At 50.6% G+C, this 21,250-nt stretch overlaps 1 protein-coding gene across 5 annotated transcripts in view; it reads left to right on the top strand.

Moving 5' to 3' along the window:
* The first annotated feature begins 7,205 nt into the window (after window positions 1-7,205).
* The window catches only part of AP2A2 (adaptor related protein complex 2 subunit alpha 2), an 84,228-nt gene continuing 70,183 nt past the window's right edge, over window positions 7,206-21,250 (top strand). For 2 of the 5 annotated variants that reach the window (XM_040639691.1, XM_040639690.1), the window contains exon 1: window positions 7,206-7,409. In XM_040639691.1, coding sequence (XP_040495625.1) covers window positions 7,343-7,409 — 67 coding nt within the window. In that variant the 5' untranslated portion in view covers window positions 7,206-7,342. The remainder of the gene's footprint in view (window positions 7,410-21,250) is intronic. The other 3 variants (XM_040639694.1, XM_040639692.1, XM_040639693.1) reach the window with 2 other exon arrangements.

The raw sequence follows: 21,250 nt of genomic DNA, 5'->3' as shown, positions 1-21,250 counted from the left end.
CCCCCGCCATCCCTAGCTGCTCCCAGCAGTTTCCTGCAGAAAACCACACAGCCGTCCCCACCCCGTCGCTGCCCCTCCAGCCCCAGGACACACTGCCTGGCTTGTTTCCCCATTTCTGCTACTTGGGAGGCGTCTTTCTGAACTGAACTTCGTTCTCTCTCTTCCTAGTCATGTTTCCTTCTTTCTCTTCCCCATAATTCCTGCCAGCTGACCCTCCACAGTCTTCCCAGAGAGGGCCGGAGCCTGCTGTGTGTGCCGACTGTCATTGGCAGCTCTGTGTTCCTGGCACCCAGCTCAGCCCTGAGGCCTGACCCTTGGGGTAGTGACTCCAGGTCAAGCAGAGCTCTGGAGAGGACCCCAGTCAGCTCTGCTAGGTGCCCAGGTAGCTGCTCAGTCCTAGGAATGCTAAGGAGACCCCAGCAGTATCAAAGGTCTAGTGAGAAAGGCATGCAGTCGTCATTCAGTGACTAAATGAGCTCCTGTTGAGTTCAGAGGTCTTCAGAGCTGAAGAACGGCAAAGTCCACTTGGGGTTCACTCTGAGCCAGCATTGCCCAAAACCCAAGAGCAGGCAGGAAGGAGGGGCAGTGCAAAACCCCACTGGGTAGGGTTCTGGGGTGTCAGGCTCCCCGCTGGTGGATGCCAAACGGCCCTAGAACTTGGATGGAAAACTGACTTTTTCAAATGGGTACACAACTTTCAGCCACAGTAAGGTTTAGTGTGATGTGTAGAATGGTCTAAGAGAATCAGAACCAGAGTGTTAGTGCCTACAGAGTAAGTGAAACCTGAACGCGTTTGGTATTTCATGTTTCAGGAACATTTGAGACTACTTGGGGTTCACCACATTCAAAATTTTAATCTATTGAATATACGCATTCTTTTTTTTTTTTTTTAAGATTTTATTTATTTATTTGTCAGAGAGAGAGACAGCCAGCGAGAGAGGGAACACAAGCAGGGGGAGTGGGAGAGGAAGAAGCAGCCTCCCAGCAGATCAGGGAGCCCGACGCAGGGCTTGATCCCAGGACTCTGGGATCACGCCCTGAGCTGAAGGCAGATGCTTAACGACTGAGCCACCCAGGCACCCCCGAATATATGAATTCTTGAAGCACCCAAGATTTAGTTGTCAATTCAGACAAGCCAAAGCACTTAAAAAGAAAATAAGAGAATTGAATTTATAAATTCAGTTTGAAATGTTGAAAATGCTTAATGTGCTGAATTTGTAGATAGACCAAATATTTTGAGAGGCCCCTGGAAAATAACCATAAATCTGCTAGGCTTATAAAGGGAATAACAGTGTTTATGAAACTGAACTTAACGGGTTTAAAAGTTCAGTTTTGAATTTGTAACTTCAATAAATCAAATCCTAATTATTTAAATTTAATGTTAATTGGAGTATAACCCCCTTGCCCAGTCCCTAAACCCAGTGCCCAGGCTCCATTCCTGGCCCTCTTGCCTTTGAGGCAGCCCACCCTACCTGGGCTGGGTGTAGGGTACCCAGGCAGTGGTTCAGGCTCTGAATTTCAAGCCCAGGTCTGGCCCACCCTCACATTGTCCTCCTCCTTGTCTGTAGTGGGAACAGGAGGACAGAAGAGGGCAGATATATGCCCACGTGGAGCAAGGGGGACTGCAGAAACAAGCCCTCCTGCTGCCAACTGAATGACCCCCCCATCTTCTGACTCCCCTCAGAGCCAGAGCCAACTGATGACCCCTCATCTTCTGACTCCCCATCCTCTTCTTCTGAGCCAGAGCACCCCACCCCAAGTGCACTTGGCCAGCTGTGCATCCCTAACCTGAGGCTGCCCCCTCTGGGACAACTTCAAAATTGTCCCTAAGTGAGGTACTTGACTGACTCAGTCCGCAGAACAAATGGCTCTTGTTCTCAGGGTCATGAGTTCAAGCCCCATGTCGGGCGTAGAGATTACTTAAAAAAAAAAAAGAAATAAGTCCCTAAGTAACTATGGGGAGCTCATTACACACACCAAGAGTACTTGCACCTGGTTGTTGGAGGTGCCTGGTGGCTGTTGGACTTCTGGGGGCTAGGCGTGTATGTTCCTGGGGTGTGGTGAGGGTGGGGTGAGGGCGGGGTGTCCTCATCTTGCAAGTGGCCCTGGGCCTCTCCTCATTTGCCAAGTCAGCACAAGACAAGCTCTTCCCAGCAGGGGCAACCCGTGACTCGTCCTATTTTAACTGGGGGAGGCCTCAGCCAGCGGTTGCCCCAAGGGCAGGGCCCAGGCCACTATCACTGACTGTGTACTACCACTCCTGAACCTCAAAACATTCCTGTTATGAGGCCGGAAGCCCAGGAAGAGGGACACATGTCAGGATTTCCTGCTGCTGAGCCCTCCCCTGCTCATGGATGGAGACATCCTCCCTGGGTGCTGGAATAAGCAAAGAGCAAGAAGGAAGGAGTGGGGCATACTCACGTGCAGTGGAAGCTTTCAGATTTAGCTCTGGAGCCAGCACAGCAGATTTTCTGTCTGTGTCTCACGAGTGAGCCCCTGCCAGCCCATCTGGCCTTGGCCAGGGTGGGGGCTGTGAGCTGGGTATCATGTGCCTCAGGTGTGTAGGTGTCCAATCAGAGACAAGGCAGGTAATAGACCCCAAGGCAGGTGTCCTCAATGGGTGGGTGGCCCTGCATAGGACTGTGTGGTTTGTGGCATCAGTGCTTGGTTTTATGCCTCTCATCATCCCTACAACCAATCTTAAAATGCCCCTGTACCAGAGGGAGGGGCAGGGTGTGTCTGATGAAATCAAACGGGCAGAATTTTTTGGTGGGGCAGGGGGGCAAATGGTGGACCCCAGAAAGTTGTCCACATCCCAAAGCCCAGAACTAGTGAAGGTGACCTTGTTTGGAAATAGGGTCTCTGAAGATGTGATTAAGGATCTTAGGATGAGATCATCTTGGATTTAGGGTTAGCCTCAAATCCAGTGATGGGAATGCTCCTAAGAGAAAAGAGGGAGATTTGAGACACACAGACACAGGGGAGGAGACCTCCAGATGACGGTGGCACGGTTGGGGTTACATAGCCCTGAGCCAAGGATGCCGGCAGCCACCAATAGCTAGAAGAGAGGCAAGGACAGAGTCTCCCCCAGAGCCTCCAGGGGGACCCTCTGCTGACTGACCCCTTCATCTTTGACTTCTGGATTCCACAGCTGGGAGAGAATCCATTTCTCTTGTTTTAAGGCTCTGGTTTGTGGTCGTTTGTTACAGCTGCCCAGGACCCTAATGCGGTATCGCAGGAAGGCCTGAACTGATGCTGGGGGCATGTTTTCTTTCCTGATGCTGCTTTTCCCAGACCGATCTTAGCATGGACATATACTCCATCGGCTCACACTTGCTGGGTGAATATTGGCCTGGATGGATGCCCTTGCCACAAAACGCCCAACACCATGTGGTGATAGACAGCTGGCTGGCTGCTGGCATGGCTGGTTTGGCCTTTAAAGTCACAGGGTGGGGAGCCTGCGTGGCTCAGTCAGTTGGGCATCCAACTCTCGGTTCCAGCTCAGGTCATGGTGTCAGGGTCATGAGTTCAAGCCCCGTGTCAAGCTCTGTGCTCAAGGAGAGTTGGGGCTGCTTGAGATTCTCTCTCCCTCTCCCTGCCCCTCCCACTTGTGCATCTCTCTCGGTCTCTAAAATAAACAAATAAATCTTAAAAAAAAAAAAAAAAGGTCAAAGGGTGTGTTTTTCCACAGGTAACTTAGGGAAACTGAAGGTCATGGATTCCTACTCTGGGGGGGAACAGGAAGCCTGATCTGGCAGCATCCTGTCGGGACAGCTGGATTTTCATAGATGTCTCCTTCACCCCGTCACCTGGTTGGTGTCACCAGCGGCATGGCTTCTGTGGCTGTTTACTGATGATTGACAATGCTCCTTGAGCCCTTTGAGCTCCCCGGGGAGTGGAGGTGAGGTGGTCTTGAAGACACACGGGAGGGCAGGATGGCTGGCATCTAGACAAGCCTCAGGCCTCTGCAGCCCCAGAAACTTCAATGACACCGAGCCCTCAGGCGTGGGGATAGCTGTTAACTAGGATCTTGATTTGGTTGGATGCAGCAGAGCCCCCAGTCACGGTGGCGGTAACGTAAACACGGGAGGTTTGAGGACTGGCGCAGTGGCGAGTGGAGGGACCATTGTCACCATCTGAGATGGAGCTCCAGCTATCAAAACCATGTTCCAAGCAGCAAGGATGGGAAAGGGGGCACAGACTCAAAATCCTGCCCTTACATGTGCTCACATTACCATCTGTTATGGGGCGAACCATGTCCCCTAAAAGTTCACATGTTGGAGTCCCTCGGAATGTGACCTCACTTGGGTCACTTCCCATGTAATTGAGTTCATACCGGTGTAGGGCAGACCCCTTATTCAGCGTGACTGGTGTCCTTGTGCAAAGGGGAAATTAGGACAGAGAAAGAAAGAGGAGCACAGAGGGAAAGCCTTGTGAGGAGACACAGGGAGAAGATCCTCGTCCACGGAATCAGGAGGCACCAGCCGGGCCCACACCTTGACTTCTAGCTTGTAGAACTGGGAGAGAAGACATGTCTGCATTACTTTCCCCGGGTTATAACCCAGAATTTCTGGCATCTCAACCCTGTTTTAACATGGGCCCCCAGAGTGTAGCTTTCAGGCTGTCGGCTGCTCACGTGGGCTCAGCTGACCCAGATCACTGGGTGCCCCATGGGACAGGTCCACTCTCTCAGAATTCATCCCACACACGTTCTGCAGAGTTCTGCTGGCGTAAACCTAACTTCCCGTGGTTCTCTGTTCTCCTGGTGGCTAAGCCTTCCCCATAGGTGTGCGGCTTTATGTTGGGGACCTGACTCTCCCAGGTCTCAAGGGGTGGGGGCCGGCCAGGGGGCTTTGAGGGAAACAGACTTTTCTCTTACAAAGTAACTCCTTCAAGGGATGTCATTAGAGCATCTTCAAGGGCGGGGACAACTTCATCCAATGAGGGGAGAGGGGCTGTGGAGGCTGGCAGGGGGGCTTTTGGCAAGGAGGGGCGGGGGTCCCCAGCTTATGCCATTTACTCCGGTCCAGTTCTCTGGACACTACATGTGCCACACCAGCGCTCCTGCTCTCCCACAAATTTGGGGAGGTCGTAGGTTCAACTTCTGTGTTTGTTTTGCAACAACCCAAATCCAGCTGTGTGGCTTTGGGCTCAGCTTGATGGCTGTAAAAAATGAGCTCCCCAGACATGGACAGCTTCCTGCCACCTCAAGAAGAGCAGTCAGGTGTTTGAGCCCATTACTTTCCCTCTCTAGTTGGTCTGTTTCATTCAAAACACCAGCCTTCCACAGAGTTCTTGAATTCCTTATGCTCAGCTGTTGTCTGTGGCAGCGGACATGCTTGGTTCCCAGAGCCTGGCCTTCCCCAAGCATGTCATTCCTGGCAACCAGATGCCCAGGACTGCCCCATATCTGTCCCTGTACCCTGCTCAGGGCCTCTAGCTATGTCTGGACCAGGCCACCAACCCCAATTTTCTGGACGGGTCATTGTCTGCAACCCACTCCAGAGATTATGGGAAACATCACTTGCAAAAGTGACCGGAGGGCTGGGCAGGCTCAGGTCTGGGAAGGAGGCAGGACAGCCACCTAATGCTGCAGGATGCCCCCAGACACTGTGGCCATGCTGTAGGCTCTGGGCTCCCCAGCTCTTGTTTTCTCCTTCATGATGCCAGTGGTGGGCTTGTGTTCTTACTTCCCAGCGGCCAGGGATGCTGGAAAGAGACTCTCAGCTCTACCCTTGCCCCTGGAAACACAGTTGTGACCACAAGTGGCTAAAATGTGACAGACGTCCAATTCACACAACTTAAGAAATGAAACAGTTTCCAAGCACTTCATACTCATAAAGCTGGACTATCCCTTGCTGAGGAGAGACCGTGGTTAGGGAGGGCTGAGTGGACTCAGGCCCGAAGTCTGACTATAATAATGACCTGAGGGCTTGTGTGTCTGACGAGGTGTGGGAGCTGGCAGAAAGTGTGGGGTCTTTCTCATGGCTGCCTGTGTATCTCATCAGGCTCTGGGATCCCCTCCCCAAGCACACACATACTTTGGGGAATGCCAGGAGGCTTGGGAGGCTCAGAATCAGCCCTGAAAGGGGGTGGGATGTCTGTCCAGCTCCAAGCCCCTCCTCAGAGCAGCCCTCCACCTTGGGCTGAGCTGGCACTCTGTCCGTGCCCCACATGGGCCCCTGCAGCCTTTGCGCATTGTCCCGTCCTGTGAGTGGCTGCTGGGGGTGAGTCAGGGTCTGCTTGTCTGAGTCCCCTGGCTTGGCCATGGTAGGGTTTTCTGTAGGCCTGGGGATGTGTTCCCTGGGGATCTCCCCTCCTCCAGGAAGCCCTCTGCTGGCCCAGCCCTTCAGAAGGTCTGAGAAGATGGTGAAATTGCTGCTTTATAAGGATTCCAGCCTCCACAGTTCCGGTTTCCCCCAGTGGGTCTTGGAGTTCTGGAGCCTGGGTGGGATGCCTGGTTTGTGGGAGGGGCTCCGCCCCTTCCTCTTCCTGGCCAGGGTCCAGCCTGGCCTGACCTCTTGCTGGGAGCTGAGGAAGTGAGCCAGGGTGGGACGAGGTCTCTTTTGTGGGTCTGGGCCAGTACCAGGTACAGGGGAGGGGGGGCAGATAACCCCATCTCCGCATAAGGAGGAAGCTTCCTTTTCAAAGCCATCTGGCTTCACAAAGGCGAGCTCAGCAGGGCCACCTGCTCTCAGAACAGACTCCCTGGGGGGGGGGGGGGGTGTCCCTGCCCTGCCAAGGCCTTTGCTGTGCACCCAGGAGGTTGACTCATACGGGCAGTGGGCATAACGGCAAAGGGCCCTGGTTGGGCATTGAGGGATCGAAGTGTGGTCAGCTGGTGCTGTCCTGAGGTGGGGGGTGACAGTCCTTTCTCTTCAGGCCTCAATGCCCCTCTTTGTTAAGGAAGGGTCTGGTGGCTCTGGACAGCGGGTGATGTGCAGCAGACCCTCAGGGCCCCCCACGGTGGGCAGCAAGCTACTCCAGAACCTGGGCTGGGTCAAGGCCGTGGGGGGAGAGGCTGGGCAGGGTCGTGGGGAGCTCGGGGACGCGAACGCAAGGGTCCCACGGCGGCCCGGCAGGCGCGTGTGCCTGCAGGGGGCGTCCTCGCGTCTGCCTGTACGCGCCCGCGCTCGACGTGCTCGTCCCCGCCCCGCGAGCGAGCGTGCGCGTGCACGTGACAGCGAGCGTGTGTGCGTGCGCGCGCGCGGCGGCGGCGGCCCTGAAAGCGGCGCTCTGAGCCTGAGGCGGCTCCGGCTGAGACGGTTCCAGAGGCGGCAGCGATCCGCTCCCCGCTCCTCCTCCGGGCCCGCCAGCCCAGGCCGCTCCCCGGGGCCCGAAGATGCCGGCCGTGTCGAAGGGGGACGGGATGCGGGGTCTGGCGGTCTTCATCTCCGACATCCGCAACTGTGAGTGGCCGCGGCGGGGGACCCGGCCTGCGAGGGGCGGGGGTGCGCGGCGGGGATCCCGGTGCGGACCTGGGGGCGGCGGTCCAGGGGCTCAGGCCCGGGGTGCGGGCGTGCGGGGCGGGGTCCCGGGTGCAGACCCGGAGGGCAGGGGTCAGGGGGCGCGGGGCGGGGTCCCGGGTGCGGACCTAGAGGGCGGGGGTTCAGGGGTGCAGGCCGGAGTGCGGGGTGGGGGTCTCGGGGGCGTAGGTTCGGGGTGCGGACCCAGAGGGCAGGGGTTCAGGCAGGGGGTGCGAAGGTCCCGGTTGGGGACCTAGAGGGCGGGGGTCCGGGGACGTAGGCTTGGGGTGTGGGGGTGCCGGGCGGGGGTCTGGGTGCGGACTCAGAGGGCAGAGGTCAGGGGGCGCAGGGACCTACAGGGTGGGTGAGGGGCACTCAGGCCTCTGGGAGCCAGGGTCGGGGGCTCGGACTGGGTCCTGCGGGTCAGGGGGCAGTGGGGCAAGGGTTGCGGGGTGCAGGGTGCAGAGTGCAGGGCGGGCGGTGTTCTCCACCCGTGTGGAGGGCTGTGGCATCGTCGACCGGGTTCCGGCGAACCCCCAGCATGATGTCATCTCGAGCAGTCTGCTCGTCTTTCTAGTAATGGAGCATTTAACCCAGCGTTTTCCAAAATAGGATGGATTTTCACTTTGGGAGTGGGAACAGCGAAACAGTGTCTTGCCTGGGAAGCAGCTCTGCCCGGGTTCTGGTGGCTTATTACGTCCTGACTAAAATGACTCATTCCCCAAGGGAATCCAGACACCGGGGCAGTAGAGGGTGGGATGGCTTTGGCGTGGCTGCTCTGGCTGCTGTGTGCATTCTCAGGGACATGGGTGTCCCCTCACAGTGGAAAAAATCCACACCAGAAGGGAGTCAGGCCAGGAGGCTGGTGGGGGCACCACTGGTCCACCAATAACTGGCTTTGGTCTGTAGAGAAGCTACAGTGTTCAGAGAATGTCCTTTTTATTTTATTAAAGAAATTAAACACAAAACCAGTTTCCCATCTGGTGCGTTTTATTTTATTTTTTGTTATCCACCAGATAGTTAGTTGACTGATTTTTATTACCTGAAGTTTAATGTATATTTTGAAGAATGTAACGTCACCTGCTGGTAGATGCTGTTGTGTTGAGCCTTCCCTTGAACCCCTCACCTCCTTAGACTAGAGGACCTGAATGCCAGCCTGGTTCTCCCCCAGACCGTGGAAGCTTAGATCTTCTGTCCCTCTCCCTCATTGTGCGAGAAACCGAGAAATCCATGTGATAACACTCTCAGATCGGAGCTTTTACAAGTAGGCAGTATTCTTTTTCTTTTCCTTCCTTTGCTATTTAATGTGATTTGCAAGACTGTAACACTCATAATCAGAATGCTAAGTGTTTGCTACTACTGCAAGGGAACCCTTGGCTGAAGGGTTAGCAGCCTCAAATTAGGAGTGATGTCAGTCCTTCCATTTTGGAAGGAAAATGCAGTGGGCAAGAAAGACATTGAGATTGAAACCCATTTTCTTGGACAGCCAGTCACCTGCTTGTTAGACATGTGTCCTGTGCTAGATTTGCATTCGAGTGGAAGGTAGGTGCCTGCCATGTACCGAGGACTTGGCAGATACTTGTTGACTGACGGTAGAGCAGACTTTTTCCACCCTCACACTGTTGAGATGGGGGCCAATCATTTGTTGTATGGAGCTGTCCAGCGGTGGTGGATAGCAGCATCCCTGTCTATACAACTAGACGCCTCTGTTGTGACAACCAAAAAAATACGTCCAGACATGCCCTATTAGGCAAAGTTTTCTCTGGTTGAGGGCCACTGATACACACCAACAAAAAAGACAGTCTCTCCCCCGAAGGAGCTTAAGGAGGAAGGGGTGCCTCATCCTTCTTGGGGTCAGGTCTCTGTTTATTAGGGCCCCTTGCTCAGAAACACCTTTCTGACCTCGCTGTGTCCTTACCCTTTGTTTTGTCAGTCATAGTGCTGCACTTCTCCTTCAGAGCAGTGTCGTGGGTTTGTGGTGCTGTGCCCCCACTACACTGTAAGCCCCGTGAGGTGGGCACCACGTCTGTCTTGTTTGTCATGTCACTCCTCTGCTGCCTGCACAGAGTCTGGCATGAGACATGTGCCCAGTAAATGAATAGACGAGTGAGCCGGAGAGGACTTCAGTAGAAGATGATTTTGTCTAGAGGGCACTGCAGGTAGGGGGCCAAGATGTGCGTGGAGCAGCAGGGAATTAACGTTCTAAGCACCTGTGGGCTCTGGCTGCAGATGGGGTCAGAAAGCTAACTCTGGCCAGAGCTGGTCTGATCTTAACCCCTGTGGGGCAGGGAGAGGGGTCCCTGCGTCCCCTTTTCCCTGCCCACCTCTGATTTTGTGTGCTTGATAGTTTCTTGTGAGTGTGATGGATGTAGCCAGGCTCTGTGTAGGGAGGGCACTGAGCTGGCAGCAAGGGTCTGGACCCTGACTGCCTCTCACTTGCTTCACGACCCAAAGCCGGTGGCCACTGAGCTTCAGGTTTCTCAGCTGATGGAGAGGGGTGGATTTTGAGGTAGAGTATCACTAAAGTTCAACTCTAAAATTGCAGCTGTCTTTTACCTTCCTGAACTAGTTTCTTAAATTTCCCTCTTTAAGGCCTTCAAGAGTGGGCTCTGCATCTCTTTGCCCCTTCCTGTAAGTTGTTCACTTCAGATGACTGGCTGGGAATGTTACTCCTCTTAGCACAGGCAACAGCGAATTTGCTCCAGGATTTGATAAGGTGCTCCTGACATGAGGTCTTCCTCAAGCCTGTAGTTTTTGTGGCTCAGGTAGCAAAGTAATTCAGTGCCTCATAAAATTAACTTGATCCTTTTTGATTAACTTCAACCCAGGCCCACTGAATTTGGCTAATGTGAGTTCAGTGTGTGGGAGTTAGTGAACTGTTTCTTTCTTTTTTTAAATTGGTATTTAAAAAATCCTAATCCTTTTATTTAGTCCCATTTTTTAAATAATTCTTTGTTTTGAAATAAATACAGACTCGTAAGAAGTTGCAGAGAAATGGACAGGGAGGTCTCAGCACCCTTCACCCCACCTCTTCAAAGGGGGATTTCTTGCATAACAGTACAATTTCAACACCAGGAAACTGACATTGGTACATTCCACAGGGCGTATTCACATTTTATCAGTTTTGCCTAACACTGGTGTGTGTGCGTGTATGTAGGTCTTTGTACTTTTATCACATGTAGCTTTGTGTAATCCAATTAATCAAGGTACAGAGTTTCGTCACAAAGCCCCCTTGTGTTACCCCGTATGGCCCATCTACCCACCCCTAGTTACTAGTCTGTTCGCTGTCTCTACATAACATCTCAAGGATGTTGTGTGAATGGGATTGTACAGTATGTGACTTGTCAAGATTGCCTTTTCTCACTCCGCACAATCCCCTTGAGGTCTATCCAGGCTGTTGCATTAATTGTTATCATATCCAAGCGATGGATTTTTTAAAAAAAATTTTATTTATCTGAGAGAGAGAGCACGCACGCACATGCGTGTGCTTGTGTGCATGCACGTGCACACACAAGCAGGAGGGGTGACGGGAAGAGGGAGAGGGAGAATCTCAAGCAGGCTCCACACCCAGCGCGGTGCTGACATGACCTGAGCCGAAACCAACAGTCAGACCCTCAACCGACTGAGGCGCCCAGGCGTCCCTCAAGTGATGAATTTAAAGAAAATGAAAGAACTGCTGAAATTGGGAAAATAATAGTTATTTGCTCTTCAGTTATTTTGGAACTTTTGTTTACACGTGTGCTTTATTGGCAGTCTTATATAACTTAATTAATGCATGTCTTTATGCATTGCCATTGACATGTCAGCACTACATCAGTGTTGAGAATATAAAACACTGCTGAAAATGTTGTCAGACTCGGAATTGACTGCAAAGTAATCAAGACTGCAATGAAAGAGAAGTGATAGGTCTAGGTGTTCATTCTTGTGAGACCAGTCATGTTGCCAGTGGGCAGGAAATTGCCATTTATTCCTCCATGCACGAGGTCCCAGGGGCTGGGCCTGTGCAGATGAGTTAAGACACTTCCATTGTGCTTGGAGGCATTTTATTTAATCCTTCCAGGCACTCACTCAAATGAAGGGAAACAAGAGGAGAGATGTAATTAGCTATTTGGCAAAAAACAAATTTCCCATGTTCTTGGAGAAAGCATGCAATTTGGCTGCAGGTGCAGTGATAAGCTAGTAGAGTAGGTATCAGTGCTCTGCTCATTGTGTTGGTCACAAAACTTTGTCCTTTCCGTTTCTGTTAACTTTGTTGAAATTGGACATCCCTTTGCTTTACATTTTAGCATGACTGAAGTTTAAAACACGTATTTGTTCATAAAATTCCATTTGTTATGAGTCATAAATTGGACGTGGAGAAACTGAACATAAAAATTTAAGTTCAGCTTAAGTGTCAGTGTAGGAAATTAAACATAAAGCTGGTACTTGATTTTCCTGAGTAATAGTAAAGGTCAGAATCAGAGTTTGTCAGTCTGCTTTTTAACTTTTCAAGTTCTTAAAAAAATTAATGTTCATTTTAGTCTTGACTGGACATTTAAAGAATGCTGACTTTTTGAAAAAATGCTCTTCTTGCATTTTTTCTTTTGTGCTCTTCTGCATAACTTATATTCTTTAGAAACGGATTTAGGAAGTGTGTGACGGAGCGCAAAGGGAGGGACGCACCACTGTGCTGGAGGAGGAAGGAAGTCTTTGATCCAGGTTGAATTTTTCTGCCAAGGTTGGTGGTTACTGCTTCGAGGAAATACCTGTGTATTCTTCCCTGTTTCCTTTCTGGCTCCTCTGAAGGGGGTGGGGATCACTGTTTCTTTTATGACAAGTTGAAGTGTCCTGGTGATAAGTATATTCTCATGCCAGATACTTAGCATTCCTTCTCTTTTCTCTTAAAATTTTTACTCTGTTGTTTTGGCAACAATATATGTCAGGATTTTGTAGCTGCAGAATTATTGGAAAGGCTGTCTTTGTGAGATTAAATAGCATTTCCTTGGCTTTTTAAAAAATCGAATGGAGTCCGAGCGGAGGGGAGGCTTCCAGCGCGATGGCGCCCCTAGAGAAGGCGGCTCTCTGGTGTGAGCTCCTGAGTGGGCGGGGCTCTGAGCACCTTGGAATTTCTCGGGCCTGAGGCTATCTTTCCTTAGCTCAACTTTCAAAGCTTGTAGACTCCCCAAACGATGAAAAGTCTTTTTGTAAGTCTTTGGTGAACTTATTTGGCAAAAGTGCTGGCTTTGCCTGGTCTCCCTATGGTCTCCCTCCTGCGTGAGTGTTCACAAGTGTGTGCTTTGCTTTCTCCCTAAAGTCTGAGCAGTTCTGGATTCTGGGACACATTGGGCCTCGGGTTTTGGGTAAGGGATGGCATCTGCGCCTGTTATGTGAAATTTGTGGGGTTCAGAGAAATAGAACATGTGGTCCTTGTCCCCCCCCTAAAGAGTTTGCAGACAAATGGGGAGCCAAGTTCTCGCCAGTGCATTCATCTTTATTGAGCACGACCTGTATTCAGGACTCTTGAATGCAGAATAAGAGGAATAAGCAGTTGTAGGGTGGACAAGATGAGTCCTTGCCCTGAAAGCAAGGTGGGGAGGTCCTAGAGGGCAGATGGAGTAGTAGAGGAACACCAGGTGCTCAGGCATCTACAAAAGGTAGTTCTAAGTCAGACTTCGGAATGTTTCATATTTACCCTTGACCTGGTTGAATATTCTTTTTTTTGGTAAAGCATGTCTGGTCCATTCCCTCCCTAGATCCAGTGAGATGCAATGAATGTAGGGTACATACATAGGAATGGCACCCTTCCTGTCCTCCTTCATTTTGGCCAGCACAGGGGTTTGATATTGAAACCACAAATTTGATGGGACACCTGGGTGTCTCAGTTGGTTGAGCCTCTGCCTTTGGCTCAGGTCATGATCTCAGGGTTCTGGGATCGAGTCCCACATTGGGTTCCCTGCCTCAGCGGGGAGCCTGCTTCTCCCTCTCTCTTTGCCTGCCGCTTCCCCTACTTGTGCTCTCTCTCTCTTAAAAATAAATAAATAAGGGGCGCCTGGGTAGCGCAGTCTTTAAAGCGTCTGCCTTCGGATCGGGGTGTGATCCTGGCGTTCCGGGATGGAGTCCCACATCAGGCTCCTCCGCTGGGAGCCTGCTTCTTCCTCTCCCACTCCCCCTGCTGTGTTCCCTCTCTCGCTGGCTGTCTCTCTGTCACATAAATAAATAAAATCTTTAAAAAAAAAAAAAAAAGAAACCACAAGTTTGGGAGTTAGAAAGTTCATCCTCCAGTGCAGTTTGAAGTAGATTAAATAATTTTGTCCTCACCTTAACAAAATGAATGATACTCTTTAGAAAATAGAAATGAACAGTTTTCACTGGGTCGTGTGATATCTAAGATTTAGATTATAAAACTACATTTACTGATTCTGGCATTGGCCTTTTTCAAAATAACTGACTTTGCAGTGAAAGTTGACATGGTTGAAATGTCATGAAAAGTTGTATGTGCCACTTGATTATGAGAAGTTCGGGGCGATAGGTTCAAGTGGGAGTTCCCACAGAGAGGTAGGAGCTGAGGCTGAGCGATAAGATTAGCTCTTGCACTCCGTGGTGGAGAGGGCCAGAAGGGTTCGACCAGGGTGCATGGGATAAGAAGCAGGCAAGGAGGAAGTGGCCTTGTTTTAAAATAGTGCCCTGGGGACTGAGTTGGGAAGAAGACCAAGAAGAGTGTGGGGACGTTGAGTTGCAGGGAGAGAGGGAGAGGTGAGTCCTAGCCTCACCCAAAGTGTGTGACTGCTCACAAGATGCAGTTTATACTTGTGGCGACACTCTGGTTCCTGCCTGCCTTCACACATCACTTCCTGCCACCTCTTCGTTCTTTCTCCTTCACTATTGTTGGCAAAGAGGATTAGGACTGTGGCCCACAATCACCTAATAATCAGAGTGTGGGGGGGCGCCTGGGTGGCGCAGTCATTAAGCATCTGCCTTCGGCTCAGGGCGTGATCCCGGCGTTCTGGGATCGAGCCCTGCATCAGGCCCCTCCGCTGGGAGCCTGCTTCTTCCTCTCCCACTCCCCCTGCTTGTGTTCCCTCTCTCGCTGGCTGTCTCTCTGTCAAATAAATAAATAAAATCTTAAAAAAAAAATCAGAGTGTGGGAAGCAGAGTCAGGAAAATTCTGTAGGAGTTGGGAGCCACCAGGTAGGAAGGTAGGAGGCACATTAGGAGGGGGGATGGGGCCTGTGGTCCGGCCTTGGAGTTTGTCATCTGTGTCAGTGGGGGATGCAACAGGTTGGAGAGGCAGTGATGTGCCCCACGAGGAGAAGAAGGTCTTTGCAGAGAGGCTGAGACCCACTCCCTTGCTAGGTTCTGGCCCTGCGTAGCTCCCTCAGCTTTCTGCTGCCTTGGGAAATGGGGACTTGAGTGAATGACCCTGCTGGATATGTTCATTTATGGAAACAAAAATTCTTGCCTGGTGGTTTGGGTCAGATCCTGATACTGTTTCCTTTTCTTTGCAGATTGTGGTTCTGTAGAGTCTGGAGTCTTCATTTGTGTCCCAAATTTGAACCCAGTGAGAGCTGTGGTGGTTTTGGGTATTCCTTGTATTCTGGATGTTTCCCATTTACCTTGTCATGTGCCCCAGGATTTGTTGTCTGTTGGCAGGTAAAAGTGTGGAGATCAGCGTCCAAGCAGGGTTGCCTGGTCTTGTTTTGCATCACAAGGTGTTTTCCTTGCCTTTAAAATCCCTTCTGGTGGCAACTCAAGAGTGTAACGGGGATTAGTTATTTCGTGTACCTAAAGCACTCGGAGCTCCTTAGGGGGGGCAGTGCCCTATTGGGATTTGCGTGTTGCTTTTTTTGTGACCAGCCTGCCTTCATGTGATGTGGTTGAGAGAGCAATTACATGTTTCTAATATAGTTTAAAAGGCATTGAGAATGGATACTCAATGATGCTGTTTTAGAAGACTATTCAACTGATAGAAAAAATAGAGCAGGAAAATGAGTATTTTGGAACACTTTTTTAAAAAAATATTTTATTTATTTATCAGAGAGAAAGAGTGAAAGTATAGAAGCAGGGGGAGAGGCAGCAGAGGGAGAAGCAGGCTCCCCGCTGAGCAGGGAGCCCGATGTGGGGCTCGATCCCAGGACTCTGGGGTCGTGACCTGAGCTGAAGGCGGATGCTTCACCAACGGAGCCACCCAGACGCCCCAGTTTTGGAACACTTTTGGATTGCATTTATTGCTACTGAAAAATAGTTCTGTGGCTTTTTTTTTTTTTTTAAGAGTTTATTTATTTGAGAGGGAGAGTGAGCGAGAGAGAGAGAGTGTGAGAGTGCTCATGAGCGGGGGCGGGGGGGGGCAGAGGGAGAGGGAGAAGCAGGCTCCACCGGGACTCCAGGATCATGACCTGAGCTGAAGGCAGACGCTTAACCCACTGAGCCACCCAGGCGCCCTCCCACTTTTTTTTTTTTAACGTCAGGTATGGCACATCCAGATCAGAACCTGAGTTTGAGCCTTGTTGTGCCTGTGAGAATCAGAGTCCTCTGTGATTGAGTTCATGCTGAACTGTTCCAGGGGATATGGAAACATGCCTCCATCCACAAGTCTTCAATAGGCCTTTCTTCCATAGGACACATTCCTCACAACTTCAGTTATTTCTTTTAATGGGCTTGTAGCTTCTGTTCATGTAATTATCTTTTTAAAACTTTTGTTGCCTTATTATTTAACCACAATTAGAGTTGTCCTTCCATAACGTAGCACACCTAGCTTCCCCAAGCACTGAGAATGTGGAGGAAGATGGAGGCGGGAAGGTGATTGTCTGACGGTCTGTTTGTGCCAAGTTGTTCAGTTCCTGAGGCCTGGCCTTTTTGAGATTGTCTTCCACGGGATGGAGGTGTGGGCCCCTTGCACAGATGCTGGTCACAGAGGGACAGGAAATGCTCTTCTGTTGGGTGCTGATGTCTGATGTATATTCTTTAATGCAGTATTTGCTGTAGATGTAATTTAAATCTGTTTAATATTAAGTAGTCAAGAAAACAGAGTTCTTCATACAGTGTTCTTGTTTTTGCTATAACTTTGGTGCAGCCCCAAGAGTGAAGTGTATTTTGAAGCTATATATTTCAAAATTTATTTATCTTTCTGGATTCTGTTTTCTGATGTCATCGTACAATTCATTTGGTCATTCATTTGAGAAATCTATTGAGTGCCTGCCGTGTGCCAGGCATTATTCTATTCTAGGCACTGGGGATTCAGTGATTAACCAAATGGACAAAATTCCTATACTTTCAGAACTTAAATTCTTGTGAGAATAGACAGACAAAATAAATGAGAAAAACATGTATCTATTTATCTCCATCCATTCATCTTTTTGTTGATCTGTTGTGGAGAAAAATAAATTAGGGAAAAGGAACAGAGAGTGGAGAGGGTTCTCAATGTCAAAGAATGTGGTTTGGTCAGGTAGCTTGAAGAACGTGTATTTTTTTTTTTTTAAGATTTTGTTTATTTATTTGACAGAGAGAGACAACGAGAGAGGGAACATAAGCAAGGGGAGTGTGAGAGGGAGAAGCAGGCTTCCTACCGAGCAGGGAGCCCAATGTGGGGCTCGATCCCAGGACCTTGGGATCGTGACCTGAGCCGAAGGCAAACACGAACTGATTGAGCCACCCAGGTGCCCCTGTTTTGTTCTTTGTTTTTGTTTTTTTTTTTTTTAAAGATTTTATTTATTTATTAGACAGAGACAGAGACAGCCAGCGAGAGAGGGAACACAAGCAGGTGGAGTGGGAGAGGAAGAAGCAGGCTCCCAGCGGAGGAGCCTGATGTGGGACTCGATCCCGGAACGCCGGGATCACGCCCTGAGCCGAAGGCAGACGCCCAACCGCTGTGCCACCCAGGCGCCCCCTTGTTTTTTTTTTTTTGAGATTAATTTATTGGGGCGCCTGAGTGGCTCAGTCAGTTAGTGTCTGCCTTTGGCTCAGGTCATGATCCCAGGGTCCTGGGGTGGAGCCCCACATCAGGCTCCGTGCTCAGTGGGGAGCCTGCTTCTCCCTCTGTCTGCCCCTCCCTGTGCTTGTGTGCTCTCTCCCTCTCTCTCAAATAAATAAACAAAATCTTAAAAAAAAAAAAAAGATTATTTATTTGAGAGAGAGAGAGTGTGAGTAGGGACGGGCAGAGTGAGAGGGAGAGAGAATCCTAAGCAGACTCCCTGCTAAGCCGGGAGTCTGATGTGATGTGGGGTTCCATCTTGATGCGGGGTTCCATCTCGAGACCCTGAGATCATGACCTGAGCTAAAACCAAGAGTCAGACACTTAACTGACTGTGCCACCCAGGCCCCCTGCATATCTGTAATTTTTTATTGGATGCCAGACATCGTGAATTTCACCTTGTCAGTCCTGAATATTGTTGTATTTCTTTAAATATCCTTGAGCTTTGCTCTGGGATGAAGCTGAGCCATCTGGAAACTGCTTGATTCTTACAAGGAGGGACCAGGGCAGCCTTTAGTCAGGAGCTGATTTCACCCCACTCTTGAGGGATCGTGCTCCTTCCCAGAACTCCGCTCCATGCCCTGTGTTTTATGAGGTTCCCCTCTGGCTTGCTGGCCCTGTGCTACCTTCCATGGTTTACCCTCTGGCTTCTTTCCAGTGGCTCTTTCCACAGCCTCAAGATCATCCTGTCTTGCTTGGGCAGATGGGTAATGAGACGGAGATGCCAGGACCCCTCTGCAGCTCTCCGGCACTCTACTCTCCCTGCAGGAGGCTCTATTCCAGTGTTCTGCCCTGCACATTCTAGCCTCCTTGGTCTGTCTCCTCACTTTAGGGAGGCCTTAGGGCTCTGTTTGGGTTCCCCCTCCCCAAGCAGTAAGCTGGAGCAGTTGTAAGGCTCATCTTGTTTGTTTTCTGTCTCTCAGTGATCACGCTTGTCCATAGTCTGTTGTCCAGCTTCTGCAAACTATTGTTTGTCTAGGTTTTTAGTTGCCTGAGGTGGGAGGGTAAATCACGTCCCTGTTCATCACCATTAGGTTTTGGGGAGAGATGTTTAATCTGCAGTTGGATATCTAAGACTGGAATTCAGAGAAGAGGTCTGGGCTAGAGGTAAAAATACAGGGGCATTCCTTGTAGGTGTTGTTTAAAGCCATGAGACTGGGAGCTCGCCGAGGGAGTGAGTGGAAATCATCAGAGCATAGCTCTCACTCCTGTAGCTTTGCTGTGTGCCTGGCGTGCTTCCAAGCCCGCTACCTTCATTTACATATCTGATAGTCACGATAATTCTTTACAGTAGGTGCTGTGTTCTCCCTGTTTCATAAATGAGGAACCCGAGCCCAAGGCCACATGAGTGCCTATGAAGTGGTAGAACAGGGATTCAGACTCAGGCTACCTGGCTCCAAGTCTTCTCTCCGAAGCACAGCGCTGGCCCAGCTCTCTAGGAAGATGGCCGGAGCTCCATGCATGCGGACTTGAAACAGTCGGGGAGAGACATGTTCAGGTGGGAGGAGCACAGGCCAGTGAGGAGGAAGCAGTCTGGTGGGTCACTTGAATGGACTGAGCAGAGGTAAACCGGATGGGGTAGTTTAAGGGAGAATAATTGGGAAACGTTGAGTGTCAGCCCTTGGGGAGTTTTGCTGTAAAGAGGAAAGAAATGAGATGGTGACTGCAGGATGCAGAGGGTGTCTTAGTGCTCTCTTGCTGCTGCAACAAGTTAACACAGATTAGCAGCCCAGACCTGCACTCCTGTGCTATCTCATGTTTGTAGACGGAAGCCGTGCACAGCCTGGCTCAGCAGGGTCCTCTGCCTAGAGTCTCACAAGGTTGAAATCAGGGTGTCCTTTCTAGAGACTCTGGTGGTGAAGCTGCTTCCAATCGGTCCTTATAACGTGGGGCTGAGGTCCCCTTTCCTTGCTGGCTCCCCTCCTAGAGCCTGCCCACATTCCTCCTCAAGCCTCCCATGAGGCCCCTCCAGCAAATGGAGACTCCCCCCCTCACCTCTTGCCTCGAGGCAGAAAGAGTTCTCTGCTTTTAAGGGCTCATGTGATTAGATTGGGCCCATCTGCAGGATCCAGGATAAATCCCCTATCTTAATTACATCTGCAGAGTTCCTTTTGCCATGGAAGATATCCTACAAGGTCCTAGTATAAGGGTGTGGGCATCTTTGTGGGGTGGGGGGTGGGGTATGGTGGTATTCTGCTTATCACAGTGGGTCAAAAAAGTATTTTTTTGTAAGTTTAATTCATTTGTTAATCAGTTCACCGAGTGGCAGTTTTGCACAGTGAGCAAAATAAATAAGAATATCCTCATGTGGCTTACTTACATTCTAGTGAGGTAGACATAAGTATAATATATAGATACATAGTGCATTGCATAGTATATCAAGGGGAGACAAAGCAGAAAAAGGGAATTTCAGTTTAGATAGTGCAGTTGGGGGTCAGGCATACCCGGCAGTGCTGGCGGACAGTATGGCTGGAGTAAGAGTTGGGTGCAGGGGACAAGGGAGATGATGGGGATCTCGTAGGCTATTCTGAGAGCTCTGGCTTTCATCCTCAGTGAGTGGAGCCAGTGTGGGGGGAGACTGCGGTGGGCAGAGAAGGGACTTACCTTCGGGAAGAATTACTGATTGTGGTATTGGGAAGAGGAGGGGCGGGGAAGCAGGCAGAGCGGTTAGGAGGCTCTGAACTAGGTGAGGAAGGTGAGGACTCCTGGGTGGTGGGGGAGGTACAGCATGTTTGTAGGCTGCTGGGAAAGAGAAAGAAGGGCCAGGGAGAAGGTAGAGGGGTGGAGAAAAGCTGAGGAGCAGGGGGAGGTGGTGTGAGTGATTACTTGAGTGCTGTCAGGAGGGAGTAGGTTTACTGGCGGCCAGTGTGGGGAGTGAGGGAGGGGCTGTTGGGGGTAGAGGGGAAGCTGTGAGGTGGCGATTTAGGAGAGAGGGGCAGGGCCGCCCTGGGCTTCATGTTGGAGGCCAGCCCAGAGATTGGGTGTGTGGTTTCACCAGGCACACTCTCCAGGCTGTGTGTGGTGCCATTTGGCCAAGAATTGGATTCAGCAGGGAAGGGTTTTGCCAGGCAAGTGCACAGATGGAGAAACAGGGTCAGGACTTAATGTATGTGATGGGGTTGAAGCTGGCTAAAAGGGGGTGAGGATGGAAGTGGGGGAGAGAGAGAGAGAGAGGGAGTGAGGGAGGGAAAGAGAAAGAAATCGTATTTCCTGGGGTCAGGGTGGCTAATGGGTGTCAGAAAGTTGGCTTACCTGGTTGAGTGGACTGAAAGGTTGGGGCTGGTAGGACGCCTACAGTGGAGCATGGATAAGAGGATGACTGTTGGAGGGAAGGCTGTGGTGGGGACCAGATCATGCGAGGAGCTGAGGTCAAGGCCAGAGGGTTGTGTGGGGGTCATATGCATGGACATTCATCACCCAATGGTGGTGATCCTAGCACGGCAGGGAAAGAGGTGGTGTCATAGTAAGTAATTGGGCAGGTCTTCCCAGAACGCCCGGATCACGCCCTGAGCCGAAGGCAGACGCTTAATGACTGAGCCACCCAGGAGCCCCTATTTTCTGAGACTTTCAACTTTGTCCTCTAGCCCTTCTTTTGAACTTTTAAAACTTTCTGCTAGTACTTTTATAATTTGAGACCTTTCTTATTGTTTAAGTGCTCCTTTTTTGGTGGTATCTGGCTCTTTAAGCTGTATTTTCTCTATGCAAGAATACGCATTGCTGTGGAGTTTCCTCCTCTGTATAGCCTCTTTGCTCTGATTTCCTTTTCTGTAGGTTTGTTTTGGTTTCTGGCTCGTGCTGCGAGACCTTCCCAGATGCCTGGTGGTTGGAGTCTCTCCAC

Source organism: Ursus maritimus, unplaced genomic scaffold (assembly GCF_017311325.1).
Source record: "Ursus maritimus isolate PB19 unplaced genomic scaffold, ASM1731132v1 scaffold_23, whole genome shotgun sequence".
Lineage (NCBI taxonomy): Eukaryota > Metazoa > Chordata > Mammalia > Carnivora > Ursidae > Ursus > Ursus maritimus.
This window is presented reverse-complemented; position numbering and strand designations above follow the sequence as displayed.